This window comes from Lactuca sativa, chromosome 4, assembly GCF_002870075.4.
Source record: "Lactuca sativa cultivar Salinas chromosome 4, Lsat_Salinas_v11, whole genome shotgun sequence".
Classification (NCBI taxonomy): domain Eukaryota; kingdom Viridiplantae; phylum Streptophyta; class Magnoliopsida; order Asterales; family Asteraceae; genus Lactuca; species Lactuca sativa.
The window spans coordinates 351934811-351957996 of NC_056626.2; the positions used below are offsets into that span (position 1 = coordinate 351934811).

General features: G+C 46.4%; 1 protein-coding gene across 1 annotated transcript; it reads right to left on the reverse strand.

The window, feature by feature from the left end:
- Positions 1-494: 494 nt before the first annotated feature.
- On the reverse strand, positions 495-2914 carry LOC111906417 (BTB/POZ domain-containing protein At3g49900). Its single transcript, XM_023902176.3, has 4 exons — positions 2636-2914; positions 2465-2534; positions 1295-1816; positions 495-1222 (listed from the first exon to the last, which is right to left on the reverse strand). Exons 1-4 carry the CDS (start codon positions 2812-2814, stop codon positions 581-583), a joined length of 1413 nt encoding a protein of 470 aa, XP_023757944.1. The 5' UTR covers positions 2815-2914; the 3' UTR covers positions 495-580.
- Positions 2915-23186: the final 20272 nt, after the last annotated feature.

Consider the following 23186-nt stretch of genomic DNA (forward strand, 5'->3'; position numbering starts at 1 on the left):
GAATGTAAGTAACTTGTTTATTGGTAAATAAGACACCTACCATAGAACAATAATATTACATTAGCAAGATGGTTGTTAGTTACTCAATAACAAACCAACCACACTCATACTACTTGACAACATTTTTTTATTGTTTTAGTATATTTGCAAGCTCATAAATATAAATTTGTGGGGTTGTTAGTTACTCTCTCCGTCCCAATATTATAGTCCATCTTTCCTTTTTGGTTTGTCCCAAAATAATAGTTCATTTCTAAAAATAAATAGCATTTTTACCAAAATACCGCCTCATTATTACTTAACCAACTAAGCATTTAATGGAACATTAAATGCAAAGTAAGGACAAAATTGTTATTTTATTGTATAAAGTTAGTGGTAATTAATGTTTTCTTAATCTGTATGTTTTTTGTCTGTAAACAATAATATTGGGACGGAGGGAGTATTTCTTAAAGTTCAAAGAATTATAATTGTGTAGCAATATAAAATCTCTTAGTATATTATTTTAGCCGATAACTCATTATTAAATTAAATATAAGGTAAAACTGACAGTTAAGTCTACGGTTGCCAAAAATACATTTAACCACTAATTATCCTTTTTAATTTCATTCCGAGTCCGACCCAAACCCGATTTCCGGAATGCACTCTTTAACCCATTCATTACACGCTTCCCGAAACGCCTGGGACTCCCTTGATCACTCGAATGATCCGACCCATTTTCCATATCCACGGCCCGAAAACTACCCGAAGAAACCGACCCTCTTTGCCCTCTCTCTACCCTCCTCTCAGTCTCGGAGCTAAACCGGAAACTCTCGGATTTAACCCGATCCGTAATTTGACCCGTATCCGATTTGTTCAGGATCTTCCTCATCCCATTCAGCTCTTCTTCCAAGCTTTGAATACGGGTGCTCGTGTAGTCCATGGTGGCTTTCAGGTGCGCAACTTGGCGTCGCGCGGCGTCGCGTTGGAGTATGGCGCCGAGGGTGACGGTGGTGGCGCCGGCGGCCGGTTGTTTTATAGGGTGGTTTTGGTTTTTGAGAGTTTTGGCGGCGGAGAAAACGGAACGACGAGTGTTTAGTTGCTCGATAAACATAGCTTGAACCACGAATCTTAATGGCATTCTAGGGTTTTGAACTGCGTGCATCAGGATTTGAGAAGATAGATTTGAACAGTCGATGTAATTACAGATCTTGCTTCCTTCTTCCTCCGTCATCTTCCCGCCTTCTTCCTGAATTCAAAATTGTTACAGAGATCGAAAGATGAAATCTATTTGACTATGTCCATTGATAGATAATATCACCTTGAAATAGAAGTCGATGATTCTATAAAGAAGATCATGACTACCGGCGACCTTCTGGTGCAAAGCCCCGACGACTAACCGGAACTCTTCACCGGACAACTCCTGAACGCCATCAAACCAATTAAAAACATCACCGTCGCCGACTTCTCGATTTATCCTCAAAGCCTCTATACACTTGCTTAAAAGCCCTGTTCTCGTCTCTACCTCCGGCAAAAGTTCAATGCATGACTTTAACACCACCGTCGCGTAATCACGATCACCGGCCACTGTCCGGTGAAAGTACGCCTCCGTCTTCCGCCGGAGATTCTCAACGTTGTCTGCACCATCAGTCATTTCGAGCAAATCGGAGGCGAGTAAAAGAGAAGCGAGGTTGAACGGCGTAAGGAAGAGGTTGCCACCGTAGCAGTAGTCGACGACGAGAGTAAATGTGTGAGGCGTTATCTTTAACGCCGGCGAAAGAGACACTTCTGAGGACTCCGTTAATTGCCGTTTCAGATATCTACTGCATTGCGTCAGAGGATCCTATGTGTAACATAAAAATTACAAATAATTATTCATAAATGAGATCATTATTGCATTAAATGTTAATGTTACAAAATTTATTACATTCTTATACTCCAAAACATGTCATGAAAAATAATTAAATATCAAATATATTATTAGCATCAAAGCATAAATAATTATTTTATGAATTTAGTCTGGTATATATAAATGAGTATTGATATTTTATATCAGGCTAATAAATGTAAAAGAATGTATTAGTTGTTTATTAATTAAAGGTATTAAATACCTTATATAAGAATGGCAAAAAGAGTGTGATCTCAATGTGTAATCCATACGTTATCTTTTCAGAGTAAGTTTATTGGTTCTTTTTCATACTAACATAATTAATTGAAATTTTGAAATAAACAATTGATATAAGTACATAAAAATATATTGTTATATAACATTTGAAACAAACAATTGATATGAGTACATATAGTATTTATTTAGGCCAAGATTTGTACATAATATTTCTAATCATACATAACAATTGTTATGTTTTATATAGTTATAGAGTGAAATCCTTTAAAACATAAGTTGTATAATGCAACTATTTAGAACATAAATAAAATATATCACTAAAATATTGTTGCATATAAAATTATAAATCACTCCCTATTTATTTACCTTGTGTAAGTGAAAAGTTGACCCTTGAACATGTACAATCACATTGGTTTCAACTCCATTATTGAAGGACCTAAAGCATAAGAATAAATAACAATGAAAAGAAAAAACATTAATTAGTGATTTTGAATTATGAAGTAGAAAAGAAAAAGTATAAGATGGAGGATGACTTACCAAAGTTTAACTCGGGAACGGAGAGAGGTGGTGGAAGGGGAGGAGGTAGGTGGAGGAGAGGAGGGAGAAGGGGTGGTGGTGGAGGAGGAGGAGGAGGAGTCGCCGGAATCTTCCTCGTAGATGGTTTCCACCACCTTGAGATTTGGCCAGCCCTCCAAATCAGCCACCGTGGATTCCATCGTTGTAAATCCTCCGTACGTGTTTGTAGAGAGAATATATAGACAGTTACAAAAAATAAAAATAAAAAAGGTTTTAATTGGTTTTGATTGTTGGGGTGTTTTGGGGGGAATTGATAAGCCATATACTGCTGCTTAGGCGCATTCATGACGTTGCATGTGATGAGCCTTAAATGCTCCTTACACCTGCCTAAGGTACCATTTTGCCATTTTCTTAAGTTTTTATTTTTTGAATTTTGATTAGTAATTTGGGCGGTATATCATTTTATTTATTTTTTCAATCGAGAATAACGACACATAAAGGTGTGCATAACTACATATAACTTTTGTGTGGCACTTTTTTTTTTTTAATTACAAACAAGAATAACGACTCATAAAGGTGAATAGTTGTTTCTTGTATATATAGGCGTTGTGTGTAAGATAAAATCATAAAGCTAAAATACCGGTGAGTAAAAGCTCGAATAGGTTTGAATTAATGTTTATACATATAAGAAATATATAAATTATTTATGATATATTTTCATAAATGCTTCATGTCGTATGTTAGAATATTAACTTTAGTATCTAATTTTTTTTTCTTGGTCCCATAGAAGTCTTTATTACTTCAATTTTTATCGTGGTTTATCTTTCACTATACAAAAAAACTTTAATACCTTTTTTAATTTTTCTTTTATATTATCTTAAACTAACTTTAATTTATAAAAAAAAAAAAAAAAAGAAAAAAAAAACATTATTTCAACCCCATCCTAAATCCCACAAATCGTTATAATTCTCACTCTCATCTCTTTTATGAAGTTGTAATCCATGCCTTAATTTCATTTCTCTGTCTCTTCATCATTGTCTTCCTGGGCCTTCATGAAGTTATAATCCATGCACCTAAGATGGAAGCCGAGGATGATATGCTAGTATGTTAAATCAATGGTGACAATCTCACGTTTTTGGGAATCCGACATTAATGGTGGAATCCTACTACCTCACAACTCCAAGGCAAAGACAACAACAATGGTGATGTTTCTTTGTCCTTCATCTCCAACTCTGTCGTTGTTTTCCCTTCTTCCCTTCAAGCAATGGTTAATTCATACATGACTCTCCTATTACTATCGTACGACGCCACCTCCAAAATTTGATGAAGGGTGGATGTGATTGATGTTGGGATGTTGGTCAATCTCTTTTTTCTGATTTTTTTTTTGGAAAGAGAACTTCCCTAACGAGGGTTTCCGGGCCAGCTTACGCGCACCGACTAATCCCCCGCTGCAAACATGAGACTTTGCCTCATGCCCTGGAGTCACTGCAGGCGAACCTCCATGGCCACAAGGGCTGAGTAGTGCCAGGATTTGAACATGGGTCAATAGGTTATCCACCATATCTTCCACATGCCTTACCAAGTCACCACAACCCAAGTGGTTACAAAGAATATGTAAGAAATGTGAATTGATCTCGAGACCTTTGCTTGAATAAGTCAACGCCTTAACCAGCAAACAAACTATTTGTTTGTCTCTTTTTTCTGATTTTCCTTGGCAGATGTAGTGTTAGTTGGTGGTTTGGTGGTGATTATGGTGGACGATGGTGTTTTAATGATGGTCATGATGATCTGATGGTAAGACGAGGGTAAATGATGTTGTAAAAGTGGTTTGTTTGTTATGATTGAAGGTTGTTGTGGTGGTGATTTTTGGTGTAGGATGAAGGTCTCGAAGGTGTTTTATGGTGGCTGAAATGGACGAACAAGGGTGGTTTGTGGTGGTAAAAAGCAACAAATTGATGGTAATGTTTGTTATGTGAACACAGAAGAAGGGGTTGTTTGCCGAGGTGGTGCAAGGGTGGTAGTATTAATATGGAGAAGGATCCAATCCTAACTAGCCTAGATGGAGAAGAAGTTACCTACACACTTCGCTTTGACTTTCACACCTCCAACAACGAGGCTGAGTACGAAGTACTGCTAGTCGGCCTGCGGCTAGCAAGGAAAATGGGAATAGATAAAATAACAACCCTAATAGATTCAAGACTAGCAGCCAACCAAGTTAACTGAGCATTTAAAACAAGGGATAAATGAATGGAGAAATACTTGAGAATTGTCCAGAGGCTAGTAAAACCGTTAAAGAGCTTCACCATTAAGTAAATACAACAAAGTGAGAATAGAAGGGCGGACACCCTCAGCAAACTCGCATCGATGTGCTTCAGCGACCTGTAATAGCCCGGAATTCCAGGTATCTTTATTGATTTGATTATTTTGTGTTTTGAGAGGGGACTCGGCGAGTTGGAGCTCAGACTCGCCGAGTAGGGTCGCGATTTTGGACGCGGGATTTGTTTGGACTCGGCGAGTCCAGGATATGGACTCGGCGAGTCTGCGCTGTTTTATGAAACCCTAATTTCTCGGGTTTGGGACCTATTTAAAGGGCCTTATGGCCGTCATTTGTGCTCACCAGTCCCTTAACTGAAACCCTAATCGAGTGTGAGCGTTTGGAGCATAGAAGGAGGCTATTATTGATCTTGGAGGCGTCATTTTGCAAGGAAAGAGGAAATCAGCCAAGGGGTAAGCAAGAGGAGCCATCTTCTGAGGATTTAGAGTCCAGAGCATCTCTATTGGGGTAATATTTCGAGCTATTCTTTTCTATGTTGGTGTTTTCATTGATTTAGGGTTTATTGAACCCATTTGTGGCTAGATCTTGTGCTCCCTTGGACCCCTAATAGATTTAGACCATAGATCTGGACCCCTAAAGGTCCAGAGTGTCCCTTTGCCCAAGCTTTTTGGGAATCAATGGAAGTTTTGGGTTGGAACCCTTATGCTTTATATCAAAATGTTCATTATAAGCCATGGGGTCTGTTTTGGACACCGAGATAGGGACTTTACGTGGTGAATCAGTCTTGTAAGGCTAGATCTATGAATTGATGGAACAGATCTGACCTTAGAAACGAGTTTGAGTAATTGCATGGCATGGACTCGCCGAGTCCGAAGAGCAGACTCGGCGAGTAGCTTGAAGATTGCCTTAGATCGGCCAGTGAGTGATCTAGTCGAGTCACGGGTTGACTCAGTAAGTCAGGACGAGTGAGAGAGGGTCGACAGGTGGTCTGAGTCAAGTTGGGACTCGCCGAGTTGTTCTTGAGACTCGGCGAGTTGAGTCGGGGTGGCCCCACGACTCTCCCAGATGTAACTCGTCGAGTCAGGGGAAGCACTCGACAAGTAAGAAGGGAATCCTAGGGAGATGGCGAATACGTCTAGACTCGCCGAGTTGCCCTTGCGCACTCGCCGAGTCCGGTCAAGTTGACCGTTGGCCGTTGACCAGAGTGACCTATGTTTGATTTCTTAGGGATAGTCAAACTTAGAAGATAAAAGTATTGACAAAAGATGTATGATGTTATAGGGAGATTGTAGCTCGGCGGATCGAGCACAAGAGACTTCGGGACTTGCTAGTTTTCGATATTCGCGAGGTGAGTCTTCTCACTGTACTGTACCCGGAAGGGTTTGACTGTGTGACCGGAAGGTCAGTTATGATATGTGATATGTGTGCTATAGGTGATAAGTTAATTGTTATACGTGTTATGTATGTTATGTGGGCCGGAAGGCATTATGTTATGGGCCGGAAGGCGTGTAATGTGGACCGTAAGGTTGGCGTGGGTAGGACCGGAAGGTTTACCCAGCAGGGACGGAAGTCCCCTGATACACATGGACCGGAAGGTCAGGGCCTGGAATGGCGTATGTGCGTAAGTTGTATTTTGGGGAACTCACTAAGCATTTATGCTTATAGTTGTTGTGTATGTGTTTCAGGTACTAGCGAGGACCGTGGGAAGGCGCCAACGTGATCTGTACACACTGATAGATGTTTTTTGATCTTGGGATTCATATGATTTGTATTCTGACATGACACTTGGAATGTTTATGCCTTGTTTTGAATGAAAATACTTTATTTTGAAATGAAAAATTTGTTTGAAAATTTACGTTGTTACAATTTGGTATCAGAGCCTTGGTTTGAGGGATTCGGGTGCACCTTCGGGCGTAACTGAACTCAAACCGAGGATTTGAGGAAAACTTTTTAAATAAAGTCATAAACTTTTATAAATGATTTTGTGGTAAGCAAGAATGAAGCAGTGTGTACGATCAGTCAGCGCCCGAACGGTAAAGATCCCCAAAATACCTTACAATGTTATGTTAAGAGATAAGATATGATATGAATTGTTATGCATGCTAGAAGACTAGGTATTCATGATAGGACTAGAGTGGCCTGATTTGTGATGCCTTAGTCTAGGGAGGATTTGCCGATATGAGATGCTTTGATAGCGTGCGGGTAGATAGTGCATAACAAGTAGAGTACTCACTATCCGGGGTTTGGGGAGGAAGACTTGGGATGAATGCTGATGCGGTGTGGTCGGTAGTATTGGGCCCGTACTACCGAAGACACCGGGTCAGGGGAAGCCCAAGTAAGAATCCCTAGATATCGGAGATTGAGTAGGGTTGCGTTATCGAGTGCGATTATACTCAATGGAGTCTCTGATAGTTTTATGTTGTATTTCAGAGACATCATGGTTGGACCACGCCACAGACCGAGTACGAGCGATGTGAGTGACGAGGAGATTCGTCAGATGATTCATGAGGAGGTGGCTGCAGCGATCCGGGCTGAGATTCCGGAGATGTTTGGGTCTATTAAGACCACCTTGATGGAGACTTTTGATGAGCGATACGCCGCATTAACTGAGGCTGCAGCCGCTGCAGCTACCGCAGCTGTGGCCGCTGCCAGGCCACAGGGGGGGTGACTCGTTGCTGTTTCGGGAGTTCAGCAACACGAAGCCACCTGAGTTTGATGGGACGCAGGATCCGATTGCTGCGATGAGGTGGGTCGCTGATATTGAGGGGTGCTTCTACACTTGTTCTTGTCCGGAGCACCTGAGGGTACGGTTCGCTTTGAACCAGCTCCGTCTGGGAGCAAAGGATTGGTGGAAGTTCGTGACGGCGAACTTCACTTTGGCAGAGATTTCAGCAGTGACATGGGAGAGGTTTACCTCTATGTTCAGAGACGAGTACGTTCCCCCGGTGGAGAGGGAACGATTGGTTTAGGAGTTCTTGACCCTCAAGCAGGGTACTGATTCGATCGCGGTGATCATGCGGAAGTTTCATGAGAGGGCAATGTTCTGCCCCGAGCTGGTGTCCACAGAGCAGGCCCGGATGAGCCGGTACTTGGGTGTTCTGAGGAGGGATATCCGGGAGTTTGTGTCAAACTCCACCTATCATACCTTTGCGGAGCTTCAGGCGAATTCCAGGAAGCGCGAGATCGAGTTGGAGACCCAGGCCAGGGAGGAGGCCGAGTCTCAGCGAGTGGACCGGCGGCCGGCTCAGTCTCAGCCGGCAGCCAAGCGGACTAAGTCCGCCGATTCGAGGACGGGAGGTCCGAAGGGCCGCACTTGCGGAAAGTGCGGCAAGGGTCTGTAACGACCCAAAAATCACGACTAAAAATTTCTTTTAAAACATCACTAAAACTAGATTTATAAAAACATATCATAAGTTAAACATAACTTTCGAGTATGAAATTCAAAACATAATATCATTATCAGAGTGAACATTCCCAGGTTGACCAATCTATGGTGTGTGTCATGCGATCACCCCGAGCTCCTCCCTCCGCTACCGGAAGTACCTGAAAACAAAACTGAAAACCGTAAGCACGAAGCTTAGTGAGTTCCCCACCTTACCACATACCATGCAAAACCACATACTGCACATACTGGGCCACGCCCGCTATCCTGGGCCTCGCCCTCTACTGCGGGCCTCGCCCGCTACAACGGCCCCCGCCGCTCCAGGCCCCGCCTGGCTTCGAGCCCCGCTCGGATACAGATCTGTTTCACTTAGGCCTCGCCCTCAAACATATAATAGCACATAAACATATCTCATAACATTACATAAACTAAACATATACTAACAACTCTTGCTCTAAGGCCTCGCCTAACTCTGGGCCCCGCCCGAGTTCTGCTACTGATGAGTCATGGAACCTCGTCCATACTCCTGCTGATAGTGAGGTTCGGGCCCAGCCCACCCTCACTCCTTTCCTAACTTGGGCCTCGCCCCTGCTCTGCTGCTACCGAGATGTGGAACACCATCCACACTCTGCTATCGGTGAGATACGGGACCTCGCCCTCTCTCACCTCCCTACCAGGCACATACAAGTATCACACAGACAACAAGTAAAAACTATCACATAAACCGCTCCTTGGGCACCCGCCCTCTGTCATCGGACCTCGTCCAAATATCATACTAGCATACTGTGCCTAGGGCTAACCCCCGGGTCTTCTACTCATAACTACATGGGTCGGCATTGTGGCCGTAGACCCATTCATACAAAGGGAAACTCACCTGATATTGCCGAACTGCCGCTGCTAACCCCTTTGACCGCTACCTGACCACTGACTCCGAACTGCTGCTCCGCTAGCTCCCCGAGCTACCAATATCAACATAACACTTAGTCTAACTGACCTTCAAAGGTCAACCAAGTCAACTCTGGTCAAAGTCAACGTCCTGGTCAAAGTCAACCTTCCAGGTCAACCCTACTCGTCGAGTCACCCTACTGACTCGCCGAGTTCATAATTCCAGAGTCCTTCCACTCGCGACTCTACTCGCCGAGTCAGCCCCTGACTCGCCGAGTCTACTGATTCCCGACTCCTGTCCTGACCAACTCACTGAGTCCTGGCTCGACTCGCTGACTCGAGACTTAACTCGAAGGGTTTGGGACCACTCGACCTGACTCGCCGAGTCTAAGAACAGACTCGCCGAGCACACGACAAACTTCATCCAACTCGACGAGTTGTTCATCCAACTCGCCGAGTTCATGCCCATCATCATCCGACTCGACGAGCTGTTCATCCCACTCGTCGAGTTCCTCCTCGTCTTCATGGTACTCGCCGAGTCCACTCAAAGGACTCGCCGAGTCCATTCAGATCTCTCAACATGCAGAGGGTTTTTGAGTCATGCAGGGACTCCAATCCATAGATCCATACTTCCAAAACTCCATCCCTACGTAAAGTTGCAAACTTTACGTATAACCAAAGAGATCTAGGCTCAAAACATATTAGGATTTGGTTAAAGGACACAAGGGCTTCACCAACTACTCATCTCCTGATGCTTTATGACATAATGGACTCACCCAACCATAGATCTGAAGTGGCAACAACATATCTAAGCCCCTAACCCGATTTGGGCCTCAAACAACCATAAAACCCCCAAATCTCATGACAAAAATAGATCTAGATGCAAAGAAGGGAAAATGGCAGCTTAATACCTCCAAGATGAACACAATACTGAAGTAGATCTCGAGCACACACCTCTCCCTTGAAGCAACCTTCTTGATCTTCAAGTTTCCTCTCCAAAGTATCCTTCCTCCAAAGCTATTTCTCTCAATAATGGAAGCTCACACGTATAATAGGGTTTACAGGTCCTCTGGAGTGATATGGGGGCTGAGGGAGGGACATAACACCCTTTAAATAGGGTACAACTCCCAGAATTAGGGTTTTCCTCGCACAGACCAGACTCGCCGAGTCACCTTGGCCGACTCGTCGAGTTGGTCACTTCCTTGTCGACCCGGATCCCGCTCCGACTCGCCGAGTCCTTCCTTGACTCGTCGAGTCCCTCTTAAATTTAGGGTTTTCCTTTACTTTCTTGGCTTTCAAAATCCTGGGTGTTACAACTCTCCCCCACTTAAACTAAACTTCGTCCTCGAAGTTTACCATGGCCCATCACCTGCGATCTGCCTCCAATACCCAACACCAGCCGCCTACCTGCGCTGGTCTTCCACCGAATACTGCACTGAACCTACAGGGGTTCTCCACTTCTTTCCTTGCGCAACTCACTTGCATTCCCAAGGCAAGGCCTCATAACTGACTTTTCCTTTGACACTGTGAAGGTCCTATCCTTCACTAACTCCATCACCTCCCTGCTATTCCCAGAACGGGTCACCACCGTCAGCACTCACTGACACTCCTTCCTGCCAACACTTGGTGTCGAGCACCCCTCGACTCAACTAACTGAAGCCCACCATACGCTGCATACTCGCACCGCCACCGACTGGCAATTCAATTATTTCCCAACTGACTTCCTGATAAACCGGGACCGCTCTGGTCCCTACCAACCTATCAATGACTGGATTACCGGCTCCCACCGGTAGCTAAACCCAATACCATCCCTGGTCGCTCTCAGCGACTACCGAGGATACCTCGACCATCTATAACTGCTCAATCAGTCCTGCTATCCAGGCACTACAAACTCGGGATCCCCGATCCCCTAACTTGACACTAAGATCCTCACCAGGTCCCACCTGCGCTGCTAAAAACTCACGGGCCTCGCCCTCGGGTCTCACCCAACCATACTACTGAGCAACCCTGCTCCCAGGTCTCACCTGCACCGCTAATCTCATACGGGCCTCGCCTACGGGTCTCACCCAACTATATCCTGGAGCGGCCTCTCCCAAGGTCTCACCTCTCTAGAGCTATACAGGCAACTCCCTAACATTCTCATCCACTACCCAATCCTGATCCCTACCTGAATTCTCAATCATAACCAACCATTCCATCTCACGCGCTAGCTGATATGGAGTTTCTCAAACTCCCAACCCTGAAATCCTCAATCCAACAAACGCTGAACTACCTCTCTCTTCCCTCTCGGAGGTCACGCACTCATTCTGAGTCTGTGTGCTCCTCCCTGGGCACACCCGGAGAATTCTCCCCCACTTCGATCCTGCTTACCCCTTGTTGCTCAAAACTTAAGGAGATCCCGATCTTCGCTACCATTCCATAACCCATCCACTGAGGAATCCAAGCCCGCCATAGCTAGGGCTTTAGCCAATCCATCACAATCACTGCACCACTCCGAACTAACGAAACGAACCAAATCCCTCCCAAGCATGCTACAGTTACTGCATCCTTCGAAACCTTCTTCAATAGAGCACAACCCCCCCCCCCTAACTACCATACAAATATCCAAGGTATGCAAATGGCATATAACTCGATCACAATCAACCAATCAAAATAAAACACTTATACCGATAATGATGCAGAACCATAACAATGAAATCATGCATAAAATAAAAGAACTGAGAATGGAAATTGCATACCTGCAACGTCCGGCGATGCTTGCGCCTCCAAGGTCGTCATCTGAAAAGCCCTGCTCCCTGCTGCAGGTGCCTCTACCCGGCCCTGACGGCCATCAGCGATCCTCAAGGTTGCAGGGGCGGGTGCCATCACCCGTCCTGCTGAAGACAAACTGGGGCACTGGGCCTTCTTGTGGCCCCGCTGGTTGCAATGAAAACATATCATGTCTGATCCCTGCGCGGCGGTAACAGTACAATCCCTGCTAAAATGACCAGTCCGACCGCACTTGAAGCAGCCAGAATCACCACCGCTACCACTCCTGCACACGCCCCCGTGCACCCTGCCACACTTTCCGCACCGACTGCGGTCCTGATGATCCCTCGATCTCGAATCCGATCCCTTGGGCCTTTTGCCCGAACCTGCTGATACCTGAACCTCATCCGGCTTCCTCTTCCGGATCTGCTCCAAATCAATTTCCCTTTCCCTAGCCCGAGAAATCATATCTTCCAGCGTCTTACAGTTGGACCTACTCACGAACTCTCTGATGTCGTCCCTCAACATCTCATGGTACCGAGCCTTCTTCATCTCCTCATCCGCTACATACTGCGGTACAAGAAGAGCCCTCTCCCTGAACTTGGCGGTGATCTCCGCCACAGTCTCAGTAGTCTGCGTCAAATCCTGAAACTCTCGTGCCAGCTGCTGCACCTCAATAATCGGCGAAAACTCCGCCCTGAACCTGGCCGAGAAATCACTCCAAGTCATCGCGTCCAACGCGACATCATCCCCCAAAGCATGACCAATCTCCTCCCACCAATCCCTCGCTCTGTCCTTCAGAAGACAGGAGGCGAGTCTAACCTTGTCCCCCTCGGGACACTTGCTTGCACGAAAAGCGTTGGCAACATCAGCCAACCATCTGCTGCTAGCAATGGGGTCCCTAGCCCCATGATAGTCTGGTGCCCCGCAGGCTCTGAACTCTTGAAATGTCAAGGTACGCGCTCCCCTCAATGCCATCATCTCAGTACGGAAGGCTCCCAGCCTCTCCTCCAAGATCTCCAGTATGCCCTCCTTGACCGTGCCAAAGATCACAGGAGTCTGAGCTAGAATACTGCGCGTAACCTCAGCTGATATCAACTCCCTCATCCGCTCCTCGAGCTGCTCGGTCCCTGAACCTGAGGCTGATCCCTCTCCGGCGCCTGATCCGCCCGCTGGTCTCTCTCGCAATGTCACCATGCTGAAAATATACCACAACCACAAACAGAATACCCATCACTGATACAAGATCAAATATGCCCTACCAGGTTCCCGGTCTTGCCTCTGCCCTTCCTGAATCGAGTACGGATCCTCTGCTTTCAGTAGTACGGGCCCATACTACCTTCCACATCTATCCGTACTTTCCTCAGGAATTGCTTTGACTCCACCAGGTCCCTTAACCACTCATACTGCTCCCAACTCTATCTCATCCTAGGCTTACCCTAGGGAAACCTCTAACTCAACTCAAACCAGTCCTCAGCTGCTGAAGGTCTCCTTGTGATGCCAATTAGCCATCACTTAGATACCACCACATGTGACGAGGCTCAGATAATCCTTCAAGTAAAAGACTCGTCCCTACAATGGTTGGACTCAAACGAGAGCTGCGCAATAGGGCCAAATCCAGCACTCTGAGATTATTCAACCCTGATCACATGTGACGTGACGTATCCACCTAATGGCTAACTCCCACCACTCGAAATCCCATAATGCACGAAGCAAGCAGCATTCAGACAAGGGGAAAATCTAACCACAACATACTCAAACAATCACATCCACATAGCAAGAATCTGAACTAGCATGCAACACAAACTCATAAACTCAGGCATAACCTAAACAGGCTATCCTACTACTGTCTAATCAGCACTATCATGCAACTCAAAAGCACAAATAACAGGCACATAAGGCATCATTCCTAGATCCTTAGTCCTATTCTAACATGCTGCTCTATCAACTGATAATCATAACATAAACTGGTATGGGTATTTTGGGGTACTTACTTGAGCTCGGTTGATTGCATGCACCACACCTCTTTTCTCTTTTCAAAGTTCTTTTCTTTCTAGATTCTTTTTGCTTTTCTAAAACTGTTTTTCGTTCTCAAAATTCTTTTTACAAAACTGTCCTTTCACCTTTGAAAACTTTTTATCCGACCCCTCAGTTTGAGTTCAGGCACACCCGAGAGTATGCCCGAATCCCTCAAACCAAGGCTCTGATACCAACTTGTAACGACCCAAAAATCACGACTAAAAATTTCTTTTAAAACATTACTAAAACTAGATTTATAAAAACATATCATAAGTTAAACATAACTTTCGAGTATGAAATTCAAAACATAATATCATTATCAGAGTGAACATTCCCAGGTTGACCAATCTATGGTGTGTGCCATGCGATCACCCCGAGCTCCTCCCTCCGCTACCGGAAGTACCTGAAAACAAAACTGAAAACCGTAAGCACGAAGCTTAGTGAGTTCCCCACCTTACCACATACCATGCAAAACCACATACTGCACATACTGGGCCACGCCCGCTATCCTGGGCCTCGCCCTCTACTGCGGGCCTCGCCCGCTACAACGGCCCCCGCCGCTCCAGGCCCCGCCTGGCTTCGAGCCCCGCTCGGATACAGATCTGTTTCACTTAGGCCTCGCCTGTCACAGGGCCTCGCCCTCAAACATATAATAGCACATAAACATATCTCATAACATTACATAAACTAAACATATACTAACAACTCTTGCTCTAAGGCCTCGCCTAACTCTGGGCCCCGCCCGAGTTCTGCTACTGATGAGTCATGGAACCTCGTCCATACTCCTGCTGATAGTGAGGTTCGGGCCCAGCCCACCCTCACTCCTTTCCTAACTTGGGCCTCGCCCCTGCTCTGCTGCTACCGAGATGTGGAACACCATCCACACTCTGCTATCGGTGAGATACGGGACCTCGCCCTCTCTCACCTCCCTACCAGGCACATACAAGTATCACACAGACAACAAGTAAAAACTATCACATAAACCGCTCCTTGGGCACCCGCCCTCTGTCATCGGACCTCGTCCAAATATCATACTAGCATACTGTGCCTAGGGCTAACCCCCGGGTCTTCTACTCATAACTACATGGGTCGGCATTGTGGCCGTAGACCCATTCATACAAAGGGAAACTCACCTGATATTGCTGAACTGCCGCTGCTAACCCCTTTGACCGCTACCTGACCACTGACTCCGAACTGCTGCTCCGCTAGCTCCCCGAGCTACCAATATCAACATAACACTTCGTCTAACTGACCTTCAAAGGTCAACCAAGTCAACTCTGGTCAAAGTCAACGTCCTGGTCAAAGTCAACCTTCCAGGTCAACCCTACTCGTCGAGTCACCCTACTGACTCGCCGAGTTCATAATTCCAGAGTCCTTCCACTCGCGACTCTACTCGCCGAGTCAGCCCCTGACTCGCCGAGTCTACTGATTCCCGACTCCTGTCCTGACCAACTCACTGAGTCCTGGCTCGACTCGCTGACTCGAGACTTAACTCGAAGGGTTTGGGACCACTCGACCTGACTCGCCGAGTCTAAGAACAGACTCGCCGAGCACACGACAAACTTCATCCAACTCGACGAGTTGTTCATCCAACTCGCCGAGTTCATGCCCATCATCATCCGACTCGACGAGCTGTTCATCCCACTCGTCGAGTTCCTCCTCGTCTTCATGGTACTCGCCGAGTCCACTCAAAGGACTCGCCGAGTCCATTCAGATCTCTCAACATGCAGAGGGTTTTTGAGTCATGCAGGGACTCCAATCCATAGATCCATACTTCCAAAACTCCATCCCTACGTAAAGTTGCAAACTTTACGTATAACCAAAGAGATCTAGGCTCAAAACATATTAGGATTTGGTTAAAGGACACAAGGGCTTCACCAACTACTCATCTCCTGATGCTTTATGACATAATGGACTCACCCAACCATAGATCTGAAGTGGCAACAACATATCTAAGCCCCTAACCCGATTTGGGCCTCAAACAACCATAAAACCCCCAAATCTCATGACAAAAATAGATCTAGATGCAAAGAAGGGAAAATGGCAGCTTAATACCTCCAAGATGAACACAATACTGAAGTAGATCTTGAGCACACACCTCTCCCTTGAAGCAACCTTCTTGATCTTCAAGTTTCCTCTCCAAAGTATCCTTCCTCCAAAGCTATTTCTCTCAATAATGGAAGCTCACACGTATAATAGGGTTTACAGGTCCTCTGGAGTGATATGGGGGCTGAGGGAGGGACATAACACCCTTTAAATAGGGTACAACTCCCAGAATTAGGGTTTTCCTCGCACAGACCAGACTCGCCGAGTCACCTTGGCCGACTCGTCGAGTTGGTCACTTCCTTGTCGACCCGGATCCTGCTCCGACTCGCCGAGTCCTTCCTTGACTCGTCGAGTCCCTCTTAAATTTAGGGTTTTCCTTTACTTTCTTGGCTTTCAAAATCCTGGGTGTTACAGGGTCATGAGGGGACATGTAGATCTGGTGCTTGCTACAAGTGTGGCAAGGAGGGGCATATCGCCAGGGATTGCCCCAAGGAGTTTATGGTTTGCTTTCATTGCAACCAGACAGGCCATCGGAAGGCCGAGTGCCCTCAGCTTCTTCAGGGATCTGCACCTGCTGCCAGGGCCGCTGAGACTCGACCGATGAAGGTCGAGGCCCCGAGGGCTCGTGGGAGAGCCTTTTAGCTGACTGCGGAGGAGGTCCGCGCTGCGCCCGATGTTGTGGCAGGTATGCTTTATTTCATGTATTTATTTTGATGTTGAGATGTTATGCTTATGTTATACTATGCGTAGGTACTTTCCTTGTGAACTCTGTGCCTGCTTTAGTGCTATTTGACTCGGGTGCGAGTCGGTCTTTTGTATCTTTGGCCTTTAGTCAGCATATCAGCGTTGGCCGTGAGCCGTTGAGTCGGCCTCTGAGAGTTTCTATAGCTGACGAGAGGGTGATTTGTGCCTCGGAGGTTCTCCGGGGATGTGTGTTAGAGATATTCAGGGTCGAGTTTCCGATTGATCTGATTCCTATTGCGATGGGTGATGTCTGTGTCATTGTGGGCATGGACTAGCTGAGCCGATCCGGCGCCGTCATCGACTGTGAGCGTCAGCTGGTGACTATACGAGACCCTAGTGGGGGAGTTCTTTCGGTGTACGGCGAGGGTACCCGTTCAGGATCAACTTTTTGTTCGGCCGCTAGGGCGAGGCAGTGCTTACAGCAGGGCTGTAAGGGTTTTGTGGCGTATGTGATGGATACGCGGGAGGCTTCCGAGAGACCAAGATCAGTTGAGGAGGTTCCAGTGGTGCGTGAGTTTCCAGATGTTTTTCCCAAGGAGCTGCCGGGGGTACCTCCTGTGAGGCAAGTGGAGTTTGGTATTGATCTGGTTCCGGGGGCCGCGCCTATCGCTAAGGTGCCTTATCGTCTTGCACCTCCAGAGATGCAAGAGTTGTCCTCGCAGCTTCAAGAGTTGTTGGGAAAGGGATTCATTCGGCCGAGCAGTTCGCCGTGGGGAGCACCTATTCTGTTCGTCAAGAAGAAGGATGGTTCACACCGGATGTGCATTGATTACCGGGAGTTGAACAAGTTGATGGTCAAGAACCGTTACCCGTTACCGAGGATCGACGATTTATTCGATCAGTTGCAGGGAGCATCTTGGTTTTCCAAGATCGATCTGAGGTCGGGATATCATCAAGTGAGAGTACGGGATGAGGACGTCCAGAAGACAGCGTTTAGGACGCGATATGGGCATTATGAGTTTGTGGTGATGCCTTTTGGGCTCACCAATGCCTCGGCTGTGTTCATGGATCTCATGAACAGGGTATGCAGGTCGATGTTGGATCGGTCAGTGATTGTATTTATCGATGATATTCTGGTGTATTCGAGATCTAGAGAGCAGCATGAGGAGCATTTGAGGGAGGTCCTTGAGGTATTGAGATCGGAAAAGCTTTATGCAAAGTTCTCCAAATGTGATTTATGGTTGCGGGAAGTCCAGTTCCTAGGACATCTCGTTAGCCAGGAAGGGATTCTGGTCGATCCGGCCAAGGTTGAGGCGGTGATGAGTTGGGAAGTGCCGAAGTCACCATCTGAGATCAGGAGTTTCCTCGGGTTGGCAGGGTATTATCGGAGATTTATCAAGGATTTCTCCAAGATCGCAGTGCCACTCACCAGATTGACCCGGAAGGGTGTTGCATTCTCATGGGGTCCCGAGCAGCAGACCTCCTTTGAGACACTTCGCCAAAGGTTGTGCGAAGCCCCGGTATTAGCTCTCCCGGAAGGGGTGGAGAATTTCGTAGTATATTGCGATGCATCGATTTTAGGGTTGGGTGCAGTGTTGATGCAGAGGGGTCATGTGATAGCTTATGCGTCGAGGCAGCTGAAGCCTCATGAGTCGAGATATCCCACGCATGATTTAGAATTGGGGGCAGTAGTGTTCGCTCTCAAGATTTGGCGTCACTACTTGTATGGGGTTCGGTGTACGATATACACGGACCATAAGAGCTTGAAGTATTTGATGGATCAACCCAACTTAAATATGCGTCAGAGGAGGTGGTTGGATGTGGTCAAGGATTATGACTGTGAGATCCTGTACCACCCAGGCAAGGCTAATGTGGTAGCCGATGCGTTGAGCCGCAGGGCGGAGAGCGCTCCACTGCGAGATGTATGTTTGAGATTGACTGTGATAGCTCCAGTATTAGATGCTATTCGTGGGGCACAGGCCGAGGCTGTGCGACCAGAGATGCAGAAGAGAGAGCGGGTCGTTGGTTTGGTTTCAGAGTTCGTTACGGATGGTCGAGGGCTTATGACGTTTCAGGTTCGGATTTGGGTACCGTTTGTGGGTGGTACGCGTATTACTTTGATGGAAGAGGCTCATCGGTCGAAGTTTTCGATCCATCCGGGGGCTACGAAGATGTATCGGGATTTGAGGAAAGAGTATTGGTGGCCCTGTATGAAGAGGGACATAGCCTGGTTTGTTGAGAGGTGTTTGACCTGCTGCAGGGTTAAGGCCGAGCACCAGAGACCGCATGGCAAGTTGCAGCCATTGGAGGTTCCCGAATGGAAGTGGGAACAGATCACTATGGATTTCATCACCAAATTGTCGAGGACTGCCAGAGGAGTTGATGCAATTTGGGTGATTGTGGATAGGTTGACGAAGAGCGCTCACTTCCTTGCCATCAGCGAGAGCTCTTCAGCGGAGAAGTTGGCGGAGTTATATGTGAGGGAAGTGGTATCTCGGCATGGGGTGCCGATCTCGATTGTTTCAGACCGTGATGTGCGCTTCACTTCCAGATTCTGGAAGAAATTTCATGAGGAATTGGGTACTAGATTGCATTTTAGTACCGCATATCATCCCCAGACAGATGGCCAGAGCGAGCGGACGATTCAGACGCTTGAGGACATGCTTAGAGCATGTGTGTTGGATTTCGGGGGTAGCTGGGATGCGTATTTACCCTTGGCAGAGTTTTCCTACAACAACAGCCATCATTCGAGCATTGGTATGCCACGCTTTGAGCTGTTGTATGGTAGGAGGTGTCGGACCCCCATTTGCTGGGGAGAGGTTGGGCAGAGAGTGATGGGCAGTATAGAGATCGTGCTTCAGACGACAGAGCAGATTCAGCAGGTCAGACAGAGGTTGTTGACCGCCCAGAGCCGACAGAAGAGTTATGCAGACAGACGCCGGTCCGAGCTTGAGTTTCAGGTCGGCGACTTCGTTCTCCTGAAAGTTTCTCCTTGGAAAGGAGTGATTCGATTCAGGAAGAGGGGCAAGTTGGGGCCCCGGTATATTGGGCCATTTCGTGTGATTGCAAGGGTAGGCTGGGTAGCCTATCGTTTGGAGTTGCCAGCCGAGTTGGGACAGATCCACGACACTTTTCACGTGTCGCAATTGAGGAAGTGTATAGCCGATGAGTCGGCAGTGGTTCCACTAGAGGATATTCATGTGGATGCGAGTCTGAATTATGCTGAGAGGCCTGTGGCCATCAGGGATCGGAAGATCAAGGTTCTGAGGAACAAGGAGATACCTCTGGTGTTGGTTCAGTGGCAACACCGGAAGGGATCGGAGTTGACCTGGGAGCCGGAGCGCGAGATGCGGGAGCAGCATCCGGAGTTATTTCCAGAGCGAGACTTCGAGGACGAAGTCTAGTTCTAGTGGGGGAGAATTGTAATAGCCCGGAATTCCAGGTATCTTTATTGATTTGATTATTTTGTGTTTTGAGAGGGGACTCGGCAAGTTGGAGCTCAGACTCGCCGAGTAGGGTCGCGATTCTGGACGCGGGATTTGTTTGGACTCGGCGAGTCCAGGATATGGACTCGGCGAGTCTGCGCTGTTTTATGAAACCCTAATTTCTCGGGTTTGGGACCTATTTAAAGGGCCTTATGGCCGTCATTTGTGCTCACCAGTCCCTTGAGTGAAACCCTAATCGAGTGTGAGCGTTTGGAGCATAGAAGGAGGCTATTATTGATCTTGGAGGCGTCATTTTGCAAGGAAAGAGGAAATCAGCCAAGGGGTAAGCAAGAGGAGCCATCTTCTGAGGATTTAGAGTCCAGAGCATCTCTATTGGGGTAATATTTCGAGCTATTCTTTTCTATGTTGGTGTTTTCATTGATTTAGGGTTTATTGAACCCATTTGTGGCTAGATCTTGTGCTCCCTTGGACCCCTAATAGATTTAGACCATAGATCTGGACCCCTAAAGGTCCAGAGTGTCCCTTTGCCCAAGCTTTTTGGGAATCAATGGAAGTTTTGGGTTGGAACCCTTATGCTTTATATCAAAATGTTCATTATAAGCCATGGGGTGTGTTTTGGACACCTAGATAGGGACTTTACGTGGTGAATCAGTCTTGTAAGGCTAGATCTATGAATTGATGGAACAGATCTGACCTTAGAAACGAGTTTGAGTAATTGCATGGCATGGACTCGCCGAGTCCGAAGAGCAGACTCGGCGAGTAGCTTGAAGATTGCCTTAGATCGGCCAGTGAGTGATCTAGTCGAGTCACGGGTTGACTCAGTGAGTCAGGACGAGTGAGAGAGGGTCGACAGGTGGTCTGAGTCAAGTTGGGACTCGCCGAGTTGTTCTTGAGACTCGGCGAGTTGAGTCGGGGTGGCCCCACGACTCTCCCAGGTGGAACTCGTCGAGTCAGGGGAAGCACTCGACGAGTAAGAAGGGAATCCTAGGGAGATGGCGAATACGTCTAGACTCACCGAGTTGCCCTTGCGCACTCGCCGAGTCCGGTCAAGTTGACCGTTGATCGTTGACCAGAGTGACCTATGTTTGATTTCTTAGGGATAGTCAAACTTAGAAGAGGAAAGTATTGACAAAAGATGTATGATGTTATAGGGAGATTGTAGCTCGGCGGATCGAGCACGAGAGACTTTGGGACTTGCTAGTTTTCGATATTCGCGAGGTGAGTCTTCTCACTATACTGTACCCGGAAGGGTTTGACTATGTGACCGGAAGGTCAGTTATGATATGTGATATGTGTGCTATAGGTGATAAGTTAATTGTTATACGTGTTATGTATGTTATGTGGGCCGGAAGGCATTATGTTATGGGCCGGAAGGCGTGTAATGTGGACCGTAAGGTTGGCGTGGGTAGGACCGGAAGGTTTACCCAGCAGGGACGGAAGTCCCCTGATACACATGGACCGGAAGGTCAGGGCCTGGAATGACGTATGTGCGTAAGTTGTATTTTGGGGAACTCACTAAGCATTTATGCTTACAGTTGTTGTGTATGTGTTTCTGGTACTAGCGAGGACCGTGGGAAGGCGCCGACGTGATCTGTACACACTGATAGATGTTTTGTGATCTTGGGATTCATATGATTTGTATTCTGACATGACACTTGGAATGTTTATGCCTTGTTTTGAATGAAAATACTTTATTTTGAAATGAAAAATTTGTTTGAAAATTTACGTTGTTACAATCCAAAGAGGTCCTGGTCGAAGTGCTCAAAGAAAGGAACATAAAGTAACATTATTCGCATACCCTTTTGTTGCACAAAGCAACCGGATGACACCAATTGTCGATTACTTGCAACATGGCATACTGCCAGATAATCACGGAGAAGCCATGAAAATTAGGATAAAAGCACCACAATATACGATGGTCGGAGGAATGTAATATCGGAAGGGATTCATGATCCCATGACTAAGTTGTGTGGACGAGGCCAACGACAAAAAAACGCTTCAAGAAATGCACATCAGGCCAGCCGACACACACGAGGGAGCATGTCACAACTAGCCTTTTTAGCTAGGAAATTATGTCTTCATGTAAAGATCAACTCTTGTATAACTTGTAATCTAAGCTAATGTCAAGTACGATGCTCATTCAAAATCAACCATTTGAATCAAAACTCCTGAATGAAGTTCAAAACCTAATTCAACACATCTCATATACTCAATTTTGAGCTTGAAACCCTAATATCTTGATTCAAACCCAGGATGGACCAGGAGTCGTTTATTGGGCCTAATGGTCCAATAAACTCTCGATTTGAGTACTTTGGGTCAAGAATCCTTATATGGGCCCTAATTGGACCCACAATCATTAAATAGCATTTTAGGCCATAAGACTTCTCATGGGGCTTATTGGGCCTAAAATCTATCACTTAGTCATCATGGGCCTTAATGGGTTGTAAATGGTTTCATAAGCCCTTTTGGGTCGTAAACTATCTTCTTGGGCCTCATTGGGCCGTAAACCCTTTTTCCTTATCTTTATTGGGTCGTAAACCCTCATAAGGGCCCAACAGGCCGAAAATTCTCAACTTGGGCCTCATAATATCGAATATAAGTGTGACAACCCGAAACTTATCCCGTTTCCGTTAATAAAAATTCAAATTTGTTAACTTTTCCGTCAAACTCTTTGGTTTAATAAAATAATCTAGTTAGATTTAATTAAATTATTTACGAATCGGAACCAAAAATCGCGCGAAAACCCGAAAATCTGGAAAAAAATCAAACATTTCTGGTCGAAGTGGGTTTACGACCGTAAACTCTATTTACGGTCAAGGACGAGTGGACCCCTCACCTCACCCCTATAAATACGATGCCTCCGACTTCATTGGGACGTATCTAGCCGCATTCTCTCCTCCTCTCTCTAAGATTCATCAACCGTAAACTCACAAAATCGCATTTAAACTCCGGAAAACATCGAGAAAACCACGTTTGGAGCCCTTTGGAACGTTTGGAAACACTCAGCTCCTCGAAATCAACATCTAAACACCATTTTTCCGAGTTTACGGTCCAACCTTCAAAGACCGTAAACTCATTTCTTGAGTT

Bases quoted from the DNA above. Each gene is read 5' to 3' on its own strand.
- LOC111906417 (XM_023902176.3), bottom strand. From the start codon at position 2,814: ATGGAATCCACGGTGGCTGATTTGGAGGGCTGGCCAAATCTCAAGGTG. The intron at 2,535-2,635 runs GTAAGTCATCCT...CTTATGCTTTAG, and splicing joins CGTTCCCGAGTTAAACTTTG to GTCCTTCAATAATGGAGTTG. The intron at 1,223-1,294 runs GTGATATTATCT...TTTTGAATTCAG, and splicing joins TCATCGACTTCTATTTCAAG to GAAGAAGGCGGGAAGATGAC.